The 13,567-nt window shown below is 38.3% G+C and overlaps 1 protein-coding gene and 1 long non-coding RNA gene across 3 annotated transcripts; both read right to left on the reverse strand.

Annotated features, from left to right (window-relative positions):
* Window positions 1–27: 27 nt before the first annotated feature.
* On the reverse strand, window positions 28–269 carry LOC124295466. The gene is made up of 2 exons (XR_006905402.1): window positions 195–269; window positions 28–91 (listed from the first exon to the last, which is right to left on the reverse strand). It is a non-coding gene; the product is annotated as an uncharacterized LOC124295466 (long non-coding RNA).
* Window positions 270–1,794: 1,525 nt separating this feature from the next.
* Window positions 1,795–13,512, reverse strand: LOC107221773 (nuclear hormone receptor HR96). 2 transcript variants are annotated; one of them, XM_015660897.2, is made up of 5 exons: window positions 12,984–13,510; window positions 7,449–8,812; window positions 6,499–6,715; window positions 5,677–6,096; window positions 1,795–3,996 (listed from the first exon to the last, which is right to left on the reverse strand). In XM_015660897.2, exons 1-5 carry the CDS (start codon window positions 13,119–13,121, stop codon window positions 3,799–3,801), a joined length of 2,337 nt encoding a protein of 778 aa, XP_015516383.1. In that variant the 5' UTR covers window positions 13,122–13,510; the 3' UTR covers window positions 1,795–3,798. The 2 variants fall into 2 exon arrangements, with proteins under 2 accessions (XP_015516383.1, XP_046601476.1); XM_046745520.1 differs by having other exon boundaries at window positions 3,833–3,996; window positions 5,801–6,096; window positions 12,984–13,512.
* Window positions 13,513–13,567: the final 55 nt, after the last annotated feature.

The following is a 13,567-nucleotide window of genomic DNA, read 5'->3' on the forward strand; positions in this document are numbered from 1 at the left end:
TAAAATGTCAAGATATTTTTTGCAGAATTAATCACTTCGACACAGCTGCGATAACGATGACGACGATGAATTTACAGCCTGCTGCACCTTCCTGTAAAAAAATAACATCGATGTTTCAATCTTACAAAAGGTAGACATTGTTCACTTATAATTATGATAATACTGTGTTTACGGAAATTCATTGCCATACGCACTTTGAAGTCTGCAAACAGCTGACAGCAAAAATCTGAATCGTGCGTTTGATTTCGCAGCGGCATGATATTAGTCAGCTGTTCGAAACAAGAGATAATCGTAAAAAAATGTGTAAATTGATTAGCGAATATCCGGGACTAACCTGAAATCGATCGGATTAAAATTATTAATATGAGAGAATGGGTGTGTCGGATACCCTGAAATCTGTATGGAATTGGTTATTGTCCGGATGCGTGACGCTTTTCAAAATCGTAGCACTGACCTTACTGTCCCTAATTTTACTTTTGACATCGTGCTTACTAATGACACTTTTTCTACTAGTCACGGTGAATTTTTTATACGCGATATTCGGGCGGCATGATCGCGAGAGCGAATGACGTTCGCTTGGTCTTGATGTGCAGCTGAAAAAATCATTGCTGAAATCGTATTTTTCGTTTTCATAAAATTTTACCCATTTATTCACTTCCTTCGCAATCAACCGTCCCATGGGGGCCGTTTTAGGAGTCGTTCTGATACCCTTCAAACTCTTATGGTGCACCGTTGTACTGATTTACGAAATCGTCAACTTGGCCGTCTTGCTGATGCTCACGGTATTCGGCATTTGGATAGCCGTGCTATTCGTGAATTTCGTCACAAGGATCGTTGACAGATATCTTCACGAAGGCGAGGATTGCGGATAAACGATGAAAAAAATTCAGGTTCCAGGTTATATTTTTTTCTACGCTTTGATCTTAACATGCAAAAAAAAATAAAAAATCACTGAACGGATCTTTGATACCCAAAGAAATTTTTGTGAATTAAGAAAAATCCAGTTTTGAATTTGTCGTACAGTATCGAAGAGTCGTGGAAAGTATCGGAAGATGTAAAGTTCCGAAAGCGGCTAATTCCGAATTATTTCGAGGCGAAACTTGAAGTAAAGAGAAGAAATTACGAAGAGACGACAAAGTTTCGAATGGTCGGAAAGCCGATGTCTCAATATTCCGAAATTCAAGTTACGACGGGGCAAAGTTCCGAAAAGTAAAGTTCCGATAGAGAAAAATTTGGAAAAATAAAGTTTCGAAGTTTACCGAACGAGTGGGTGTGAAAAATCAGAAAAACAGGTACAGATAACCGGAAAGAAAAATTTCTCTCAGTGCGAGGATTCCGAACATAAAAATATCGAAAATCCAAAACAGAAAAGGATCAAAGTGACGAAATTTTCGATCATTCAGAATTTCGGTGTTTCAGATTTTTAAACTTTCTCATTTTCGCATTTCACGCCATTCGAAACTTTGATGTTTCGTCAAAGTTCGATACCTTTACTTAAAGATTCGCAAAAAAATTGGGAATTTGTTGCTTGCGGAGCTTTTAAAATTCGAAATCACAACCTCGCTCCCCGTCACCGTCAATCAGTTCCCAAATACTGCAACATTTTACCTTTTAAACCGCTCGATTCCTCAGTGTCAGCACTCGGATATATGTAACACGAATATCAATTACACTCGAACATCGATTATAAACGCAGATGTGTACTTAGACGGTCAGAAGCTCAGAACGAATCTCTGCAAGCACGTGAAAACCGTCAGGAAATGATCTGGGATTGGAGGAAAATAACCGAGTGAATTCATGAAACTCCTTTGTAATTGAAAAATATAATTTTATGAGTTTATCACAATCTTTGTGTACGCTATTAATACGCTTACACTTCAACTCTCTATCGAGTCGCGGAAAGTTGACGCAATTTTTCGCAAGTCTCTGGTATCCACGCGAAAGCCAATGATTACCAAAATTTTTTACACACATATTTTTTTTCTTTTTTTTTTTCTCAAGCATGTAATACCAGACACAAGCCAAAGCTGCATTCCATATATAATCTATACATATTTTCACGTATCTATACGTTTGATATAAAATATTAACATTTTTTTAAAACTTTTTTAACAACGCGCACGTTTCTGCGTTGGCCCCCAACATGTTATTATTATTATTATTGTTGTTGTTGTTGTTGTTGTTGTTGTTGTTGTTATTGTTATTGTTATTTTGTAATATTTGCAACGATTTTGAAAATCGTTCTAGTTCACTTTTCAAACGACATTATTATAACATTATACAACAATCAAATACACGCATATTTTATACGGTCGAAAGAAATACAAGAAAATTATTTATTTCAATACTTTCGTTAAGCATTGATTTCGATAAGTTGAAATTGTTTGAATTGAATTGGTTTTTTTTTTTTTTTTTAAAAACGTAGAATAATTTCTAATCTAATCTTCTTGTTTTATTCCAATCGACGTGAATTATTCTCACCCGGAGAATTATGGAAACTTTACTTAAACATTGTACAAGTTTCGAATTAAAATTAAATATTTTTTTTTTGTTTGGATGTTTGAACTGGCATTTCAACGAATTACGTGAATCACGAATTCTTCTACACTTATTTCTACATATTTCTTATCCGTTAATTATTTTCGTCTCTTTTTTTGTCATCTCTTTGTCGCGTTGATTAAAAATATTCCTGCAACATTAATACAGGTTTGTATGTACAAGGTTGAATACTTTTATCATGATACTTACATATATACTACAATATTTTTTGACTTTAATTTAAAAAAATATTACACTCGGTTAAAGCTAATTAGCAACGCGCGTTACTATATTTTCTATATTTACCTTTAGAATATCATGCAAAGTCACGAGTTTTTAACGCAGAATATACCCTATATAGCTGATACAAATTATCACAAACCTAATAGTTCTATAATTTAACCGTGGTAACTAGTACGTAACAATAATATAAATCACAACTAAAATAACCGATAACATGTTATCGATAACCTCGTAAACTAAATTATCTACAGAAATTATTGTGTACACAATAATTGTTATTATTGACGTATCAGATTCGATACACGTTTTTATACCCAAATTTCGTTACTACCTAAATAATTACACACACGTTATTTTATCGGATCGAAAACCATTTCGTTTCGAAGAAAAATATCGGATAGGAAATAATTCTGTAAGCAGAATAATTTCAGTTGAAATTCATCTTGAGCAGAGTTCAATTCCATCGACGGATCGATAAAACTTTAATAACGTCGATTTATTCTTGCACTTACGAATTTGCACATAAAACGACGCGACGATCAAAACATTTGTTAAATTATACGTTCTTGGATTCTTGGAAAACTGAATGAAATATTGATAAACGAAACGAGCGATTAGAAAACCGCGTAAATCGTCCTAAACGAGTGCAACTTTAGTTTGTTTGTCAACGTGCATTCTGTTACAATTACGAGTTGCGAGAATTGACTCGATTGCTTTGTCAAACGCGCGTGTAGCTTACAATTAGGTGTTGAAGCACCCGGAAGTGTCAGCTCTTCAAAGCTGCTTAGACGTTAAATTGCTCTAGAAGATTGTCGAATCTAACGGTCATTGACGTGAGCTGAGAGTGGAAAGAAATTACCATTATTATTGTTATTATTACAGAGGCGAATCCTGCAGCTATAAAACTTTTCTCGAAACGGAGACGCGAGAAACGTAAACAAAGTCCGAGGGCTCGCTGCTTCCGACTTGTTGTTCACTCGGCGCAAACACGTCGGGACCTGTTGCTAGGAGCGTTCATCAGTGCTTCAAGTCGAATATTTCGATCAGTAGCGGTTCGACGCTCGACGGATTTACGTTCAAGTAAACACCGACGACCTCGTCGTTTAGTCTGTGGAGTTCCGAAATTTTTTGTATCAGCTGTAAGAAGGTGGATTTCGCCTCGCAGCCGGGATAAACACTCTCCAAGTATCGTCTCAGCAGGTAGTAGTAAGAGTTCTTGAAACAGAAAAAAACGAATCGAAGTTGTTAAAACGAAGATATCGAAGGTCGAATAGCTTTTGTTTGACGTTAAGGATGCACCGGCTACGCGTCGTCGACCAAGAATAAGTATCGTCGACGATGTTGAATACTTTGTGATCGGATGAAAATCGGAAAAAATCAACCGCAATGAAGATGATAAGAAAATTATATTTGAATAATAACAATGCCCAAAAGTCATCGATAAATTGTTCAAACGAAACATTGCTTGACGAGTTTTTAGGAATTGTTTTTTTTTTTTTATGTGAAATAAATTCGTTGATTTTTCTGAATACACATGAATTTTTTAAAGAATTTTACTCATCATTTTGCAATTTGAGTTTTCTAAAATTTGTAAAGGCTGTATCTACGAAACTATTCGTTCAATACTCTGGAAACTTCTTAATCGTAATGTACAACATTTTATACGAAAACGTATCCAAAATTCACGATTTTTCCCTCCATTTTTCAAAATTTCAAATTTTCGAAAACGGAATTTTCAAAGTAACGAAATAATTCTTTTAAAATTCATGTGTATTCAGACAAATCAACGAATTCATTTCACATAACAGAAAAAAAAAACACAAACCCTAAAAACTCGTCAAGCAATGTTTTGTTTAACCATTTTATTGATGACTTTTGGGTATTATTATTGTTCAAGTTTGATTTTCTTATCGTTTTTATTCCAGTTGATTTTTTTCCAATTCTTATCTTATCGTAAAGTATTCAATATCGTCGACGAGACTCACTTTTGGTTGAGAATGTTTAGCCAGTACATCCTTAAAAGACCCGGCAGAATCCTTATGGAAATTGGCTCCCTGTCGAATTGCCTGGACCTTCGGTATGTCATGGTACGTATCCTCCCGATGAAAAGTTCTCGTGGACACAAGTCCAAAAAATCAGTAGTTTCCGGGATACAGGCTTCGGAAGGGGGGTGGATGGATTTTTTGCGAATCATGGATTGCGCGATTTTTACGAATTACAAAGCTTCAAGGGGGACTTGAAATCAAATCTGTCATTCAAAAACTGCACAGCCGATTCGCAGAGACTCCGCACAGGCGTGAAAAACGGGACAACTCGATTATTGCATTAGTCGAAGAGTCTCGTTCTTCACGCGAAATCTGACGTCCCAGCTCCTTCCGGTAAACCAGCGAGTTCGCGGATGGAATCAATCACAGCTTCCTGCCTGTCCTTGAGAATCAACCGTAAAGTTTTTCGAGCGATTTGCTTGATTTCAAGTCCCCTTGAAGTTTCATCGTTCGTGAAAATCAGGAAATCCATAGATGTCGAAAAATCTGTACACCTTTCTTCGGAAGCCCGTATATCGGAAACTACTGATTTTCGGGACTTGCGTCCATGAGAGCTTTTCATCGGGAGTATACGTTCTATAACGTACTGAAAATCCAGCCAATCCTACCAGGAGCAAATTTCCATAAAAAATCTGCGGTGTCTTTTAGTCGACGAAAATAGACACGGTATTTTTTGTCTTCTTCAAGGTCCGCAGTATAACTTTTTGGAAAGGCAAGTGAAACAGTGTCGGTTCAGCAGTGCGCGGTGTGAGTGAAAAACGGTGCAATGGAAAGATTTTGGAACTTTCGCTGCCAATCGTCACCAACGTCACTTCTTGTAAGTACATTAACATCAATGACAGTAAAATACCTGTTCCAGTTTTATCACGTCGCTATGAATGACGCGCGGTCTGTCGGGTGTGAAGAGAGCTATGGCACTCAGTATGAGAATGATGTTTTCGTCCCTCCATTTCGGGTCGAAAGTCCTGACGAACCTCGAGTGTTCCGCGTACAAATTCCCCTTGGCCTCCTTCAGGACGTCCACTTTTATCTTCGACATCCTTTCCTGACTGTGGGGTATCTTCCACATGTCTTTGTCCGGGTCGTAATTTATCGCCGAACGTAGGATCATCATCTCGGTACAACCGCCCTTCAAAAGAGCGAGCTGATCCTCCTGGCACATGTTTTTGAACGCGTTTATCTTCTTCGACATTTTGATCAACCTTCGGATCGCTATTGCCGTCAGGTTTATCACGTCCAGCAGCATCGGGTCGGACTGTCCGGCGTTTCCCTGATGAAAATAGAACATATCGTTGGTGTACCGGTACTTAAAGTGGTTAGCGTCAACGATATTCTTTTCTTAAAATTTACCCGAACTAAAAATCCACCCTGCGCAAAATCCTCCATTGAAAATATCTAGTCGTCGGTCAAATAGTGTAACAAATGAAATTTTTCTCAGTGTGGAAGATTTTGACAGACTAGGTCTGTGTTCCATGTTCAATGATACTTGACGGAAGAAGGATTCTTCGCTCATAAATTACGAGTTGACACGACGCGCATCTGATTCCGATTCACCATCGACTTTCCGGTCTTGTATCCGGTGACATCGCTCACGGTGCGCGATACGTATGAATTTATCGAGGTTTACCAGCGTCGGATGATTGTATGTATGTACATTGTTATTCGTACATACCTTGAATCTGCAGTCCTCGCCAACCAAATTAGTGATGTCATCGTCCAACGGTGCCAAAAGAGCTTTATTAGCGACAATTAATTCGTTCAATTTCGCCCGCTCGGCGTCGTTCAATTCTCTGCTGTTACGATTTCCACCGAGTGTCGAACATGCCGAGAATTCCAACTTTATAGCCTCGCAGAGTATCGATTCTATGGAATTGACCGTGATTGGGATCCTGGAAAACAGACTTTTTATACTCCCGATTCACGCACCCGTCATCTTCGATTGTCACTAATTTTCATTTAGATCGCGCCGAAGGGTTAATTACTCATGGATTTGATGTACGCATCGATTTCATGATTACAAAGATTTCAAAAGATTTCAAAAGACTTCGGTCGAATTCAAAGGATTTCACAAGATTACAAGAGGCTTCATGTAATGTCAAATAGATTTCAGACGATTTTAAATGATTACAAGAGACTTCTTGGGTTTCAAAGGATTTTTTCAAAAGAAAACTTCAGAGACTTCAGAAGATTTCAAGAGATTTCACATGATTTTATAAGACTACAAGATATTTCAGGGATTTCAAAAGATTTGAAAAAATTACAAAAGATTTCAAACGATTACAAGAGACTTCGTGTGATTTCAAAAGATTTTTAAAAAATTTCACATGATTTCAGAAGTCTTCGAAAAGACTGCGTAAGATTTCAAAGCTTTCACAGATTTCGAGTGATTTCAAAAGATTTATAGAAAAGTGTACACCAGATTTTACGAGTGATTAACCCCAAGGATCACCCCTTAATTACTCGAAACAAGCGGTACGAAAACTTGATATTTCCAAGGTTCGAACCTTACGGTACCAACCAATTTTGATCGTTCGAAACGGTTCTGGATTCATAACGATAGTTTCGAGGTGAAAATCGATGGGGTATCAGAGGGACGTCGTTGAAATAACTGTAAATCCTCACCGTTGAACATCCTGAAGAATATCCCTAGCGACGTCCTCAGCTTTGGACCAATCCCCGCTGGCACTCGGTTCGCCATTGGCGTTTTTACACTCGGCCGAATTCCGGTTGGTGATAAGATTTGTCAGAATGGGATTCTCTACCTCTTTCTGTTCCGCGTCAAGCATGTGCCTTATCATGTTGTCGGTTATGCCGTTGTTCGCCAAGTTCTCACCGAAGTCCGTACGCGGCTTAACGTTGCTCTGCGACCCGGCCGTTATCTCGTCCGTGGAACCGACGTCGCTCTCCTCGAGGAACTTGGATATCTGAGGATCCGAAACGAGCCTTGACACGGTGTCGGTGTCGGTGATGATCTTGGATATGAATCCCTGATCCTGAAATATCTTAGCCGCGAATTCGGGATTGCTGAGTATCCTCGCGATCAACCGGGGCTCCTGCATCACCTTGGAAACCAAATCGGACTCCTTAGGACAAGTTTCCTTGGGTTTCCGGCAGGCAGTTTCCGGAATCTCCGTAATCTTGGCCCCCGAACCGTGCATACCGGAGTCCGGATCGATCGTCGACGATTTTTGACCGAAGGTATTCGAACTATGGAGTTGTCCAAACCGACTTCCGTCAAATCTACTCATCTCGCCGTACTTGGAGGAACCCGAAGGTGTCGCGCAGCGGACTTCCAAGCTTGCGAGGTTCGACTTGTACCTCGAAACCTCTGGCTCCATATTTCCCTGCAAGCTCATCACCGACTCGTCGAGCTTAAGGAACTTCTGAGAAGACGTCTCGAAGCCGGCCGAGCTTTCGTAAGACTCAACCGACGGTGGTGGCGTGTTTCCAACGTACTTTCCACGCCCTTGGATCACCCTTTCAAAGGTACCCTGACCTTGTTCGAACCTCGGCGGGTTCTGCTCGTACCTTACGGTACCCTGGTCCCTCAGCATGTCCAAGGTCTTCGAACCCGTGACGTTTCCTCCTTCCGGTGGACTCGAAGGACTCGGAACACTTGCCGCTGTCACCGGGCTCATACTGTCCGTCACTTGCTGTCTGTTTCCGTCAAGGTCCGTGTACTTCCGGTCCGACTCCCAGATGTAAGTTTCCGGTGGCCCGAAGGGCAACGAGGAGGACTCCTGATCGAAACTGTTCTCTTCAACGTTCTCCCTCTTCAGCTTCGGCGTCTTTGTCGTTTCGTGCTGAGGCCGCTTCTTCGCCCGGTTTTGCTCTATCTTCTGCCGTTTCAATACCTTCGCTTCCTCTGTCATTATGTACTCCTTTCGCATACCGATCGTGAAGCACTTGTCCAAACGGCACTTCTGGCAGAAACGACGCGTCACCACCGTTATTGTACAATTTTCCGTGAAAGGGCACCGGAAGTCCTGAAAACAGTTTTAAACATTGAGGTACTATTACTTACACATTAATGTCCGCAACGATATCTACCTTGAAAAAAAAAAAAAAAAATTACACAAGTTATGAATTTTATTAACAATTTTCCTTATTTATCGGGCTCCCATTACCCGACGATTAAGCTCCCTTATGAAATTATACAGTTACAAAGTTCACCGCGAGCTAATTGCAAAAAAAATCTGTAGCTTATTTGCCCACCTGTGTACTTTCAAAAAGAAAAAGTAAAAAACAAAAAAAGAAAAAACCCCTCACAGCTGAGGCTCATTGATTTTCTTTTGAATAATGGCGTCAGATGTTTGACCAGTTATTTGTATAATAATAACCCTGGCAACAGAATCCTTCTGAAGTTACTTTGTTTGGAAGGGCAGGTGTGTTGTGTCAATTACCTCTAAAATGGGTGTAGAACGGTTTTTGCGAAGTCTTTATGCATCCCTATTCAAGTTCCAAAACAGTTCCTGCGTCGCAACGCAATTAAGATATGACCAAAACTCGAAGCTAACCTTTTCAAGAGGCTGAAGTTAGTAACGTTAACGTAACGAAACGTCAGGGGAAATAATCGTTATTGCACAATTTTAGAATCACTTTGATGGCGTTTGTTTTTCAAAATTATTAAGTGTACGTTTCGATTATCATGGTTTAATAAATTTCGGACATTCCTAAAGGTCCAAAGTAACGATACCAACTTCACACTCATACCTTTTCATAGCGTTACACTATTCGTTTTATATAATGAAAAAGACAGTTAACCGATCGATGATGGGATACTGAATTTTCTAACTAAGAGTGTCCGCCTATCAATGTAAGAATTGCACTGGGTGAAATTCACTCCAATGAACGTCATATTTTACTTGAAAAACGAGTTCTAAAAACCTAAACTAAAAAAATATCTAGGTATCGTTTAAGGATCGCAGAAAAAGCTCTATCAGTTTTCCTAACCAAAATCGACAATATTCAAACAGTTTTTTTTAACGATACCTGTTTTACACAATTTTTCTAGTTACTGTAACAAATGAAATTTTTTACTCCGCATTAAGAATGGTGCCGAGAGACCCATTTCCACGACCAAGGGACTCTACGAGGAGTTTCATGATTTTTTTGGGTGAAATTCACCCAGAGTTACGCATTAGGATTAAAGTTGTGTAAAATACTAATAAAAAAAAACTAGTGAAACGACGTGTAAACAAATGCAGGGGTGCAGGAAATAGCCTTATCAAGGCACCTGGGGTCAAGTTCTCAGCTGATAACCGCGTATATATATATATATATATATATATATGCGCGTCTTATCGTATCACGATTGTATTATTTACTTTACTCGCTCACTTGTTCGCTACTTGACAAATACTCACAACATCATTGTTCATTCTAATCTGAGTTTGTACCGACGATATAAGGTCAGATGCAGTTGGTATTTTTTTTTTTATCAAATTTAACGTGCAAGAATTCCAAAATTAAGCATCAAGTATTGAAATTTTTTAGAGTGTTTGAATTAGTATCAGGCTGAAGTTTGTGACGTTATTATAACGATGAATTTTTGGGAAAAGGAAGTCGTTATTTTGCAAATTTAGGATTACTTGAAATTTAGTAAACTGTTAATACGGCACATCTCAAACTAACTTCTTCCTTTTTCTTTCGACGTTTCGATACATTAACGTTTAATAACTTCAGCCTTGTGAATTATTTACGTTTTTCCGTCAGTAAAGAACAATTAGACAAATAATGTAACTTTTTGTTCGGTCGTCTTGGTCTGTTTGAATATATTTAGAAAGTTAAAACCGTTCATCGTTTTTTCGAAAAATCGAGAATTTGCACGATTTTCGATTATCAAAAAATTGCCCGTTGACTTTTTCTTTAAACTGTTCAGTGTATTCGTAAAATTTGACGTTTGTCGCAGATTCATTTATTTCTTATATCTCGTTGAGGATTATTATTGTTTCGATTATGACTTTCGGTGACGTATGTAAAAATATATATGAAAGAGTACGAACGATCATTTTGAACGTCCCTTTGATATAATTTTTTGCATTCGCATTTCTTAGTATTTCAATAGACGATAAAATCCCAAAAAGTTGTGGTATCTTGTAAAAAAAAAAAAAAAAAAGACTTGCTTTAATTTAACCTTGCGGTGAAGAAAAAAAATCGTCTAAAGAAAATAATTCGAATAAGATGAAAAGAAATTTTTTACCAATGGTCTCTTATTTTACAACAGATAAGAAGAAGATTGATGAAGCTAATCAAGTTTTCGGTTATATCACGGCTACAAATTGTAATTCTCGTCGAAACATTGTATGTTCTTAATTATTTTATGCGTGGACTAAGATGCTTCGTTTAGTTATCTCAAAGCTCGTTAACAGGCTTCTTGATGATTGTTAACTTGAATAATAAACAAAAAATATAGCGAGCAACCGATTGCTCGCATTGATATTAATTAATTGCTCCGATACGTTGCATATGATTGGAACAGTTACGCTTTCAGTTACATTATTACATGAATTATACATTTTTACGTTACGTAAATATGATCGAGTGAATTATGCAAATGGCGAATTAATGGATGAAATTCATTTTTCAAAGTTGAATCGTTCCTAACGTCGGTTGAACGTGGACCAAAATTACTTGAAAGAAAGAAAGAGGAAAAAAAAAAAAACAAAATAGCAACTTCAAGTTATTCTCTACCACGTCAACGTCATTGACAAAATGCGTAACTAATATTTAACATAAATTATTGCTACAAAATGATTTTTTTTTCTCTGCATGCAATTTATGTGAACGACAAAACATCTTTTTTTTTTTTTTTTCGCATCTATAGATCGTAAAATCTCTGCATTTTATCATCACTCTACACGATAAAATTCTCCAACTGTAAACATATTAAATATAGAAAATCTGAACGATATTAGCATTGAATAAAAATTGTTCCGAACGAGGATGAAACAATATGAAGGGGGAAAAAAAAAAGTAACTTTGCAGGGCGATTCGAGTGACACATGAAATTTCTTTGAAGTTAATTGATTCTCAGCGTACGTGGGAAATTTACTGGAATTTAATTCGCGGCCTGTCATTCGTATAATATGCGTGAATTTTCCTCGACTAAAACAGGAAGCGGAAAACTTTGCTACGATTATACCGATTACATGCAAAGTAACGCTGTTGCTGATGACGTGACGTTTTGTAATAAGCGTGCAATAGTTTCGGGGGGGGGGGGGGGGGGGGGGATGATGTGTACAAGTGACGTCAGGAAGAATTCGAAAATCGGAAATCCCTATCGTAACGTCATCGACGAAGCGTCGTTTTTTTTTTTCTTTCTCTTCTTTCACCGGCCTTTGGCGATCGGTTATCACATTGAAGTTAGTAACGTTATCGCACAACGATTATGTGTCAAGGAAAAACGGTTGTCTCATGATTTTTGAACTGTCTGAAATCTCGGAAATTCAGTAATATTAATAAAACAAAACACGACTCGTATTTAGAAATTTTGGTTCCTCGAAAAACGTTGTAATATTTATGAAATGGTGATTTTTTTTTCCGCCAGTATTTAGTTACGATAACGTTGCTAACTTCAACCTAGTGATTCGTTAACAAACTCGATATTAGTCTATCTGTACAGGTGTGACACGCGTCACGTATGTATTAATGTAACAAAAACTTTTGGCACAATTATTCTGCGGGGAGAAAAAAAAAAGATGAACCCTGGTGAAAATTTCCACTTCCACGTATTATTTCTCTACAAAATTGTGAATATACGCATAGTTTTTCGTAAATAATTGTTTATTATCGTTAATAATTGTAGCAGCTTGTGGATTTTTTATCCATCTAAGATATACAAGTTTTTACGAGATATTAGGCATTTTCAAAGTTTCGTACGAAAACAAATTTTTTCTACAAAATTATACGAAATGCTCAAATTTCCCTAGAAATTCGTTGAAAAGCTGAGAAATCATAATCGTGTTCAAACGTAGCATGCAAAGAACCGGAATTCGTACACCGAGTGAAATTTTTAGTTCGGATTACCGGTCAGTCCTTAACTATTTTCATTTTTTACCGCGATCGACAAAATATAACATTACCTGTTTTACTCAATTTTTTCTAGTTACCGTAACAATTGAACAATTGAAATAAAAGAAACGAACGGTGAATCACCTTGTTCTTAAGAGCGTTTCTTCGAAAGAAGGCTTTGCAGCTTTCGCAGGAAACGGCGTTGAAATTATAGCCGAGTGCTCTGTCCCCGCAAACGCCGCAAGTTTTGTTAGCCTCTCTCCCGTTGGCTTCATCTTCCATCTCTCGGGTTCTTGATCCTCAATTGCGATCAATTGTCCCTTCGGAACGCGGCGCGATTTCCTTCCGCTAACAATTTTTATATATTCCCGCTTCCGCGGTGGCTGGGAACACGGTGAGTCACGTTAACGACACCCATAATCGAGGGGCCTCCAACACCGTTTGGGAAAGCAGCACTTCTGCACCTCGGAAACGTTCACCGAAGCACTTTAAACCGCCGAGTCCAAGGCTCTGGGTACGGGCTGAACCAGGTCCGGCAAAATCTTTACTGTCAGCGAGAATAATGCGGTCAATTGCCACGGCACTTATCAAATCTTTATACGACACTCGAAACACGGAGTGGTTGGATCCACTCCTCGTCTCTACTATTATCACCGCGACGAATAGCGATAGTGAATTCACCTCGCCGTATTGGCCAGCCTGTGGCCAACGGCTCACGCTTCATCCAC

Source organism: Neodiprion lecontei, chromosome 7 (assembly GCF_021901455.1).
Source record: "Neodiprion lecontei isolate iyNeoLeco1 chromosome 7, iyNeoLeco1.1, whole genome shotgun sequence".
Classification (NCBI taxonomy): domain Eukaryota; kingdom Metazoa; phylum Arthropoda; class Insecta; order Hymenoptera; family Diprionidae; genus Neodiprion; species Neodiprion lecontei.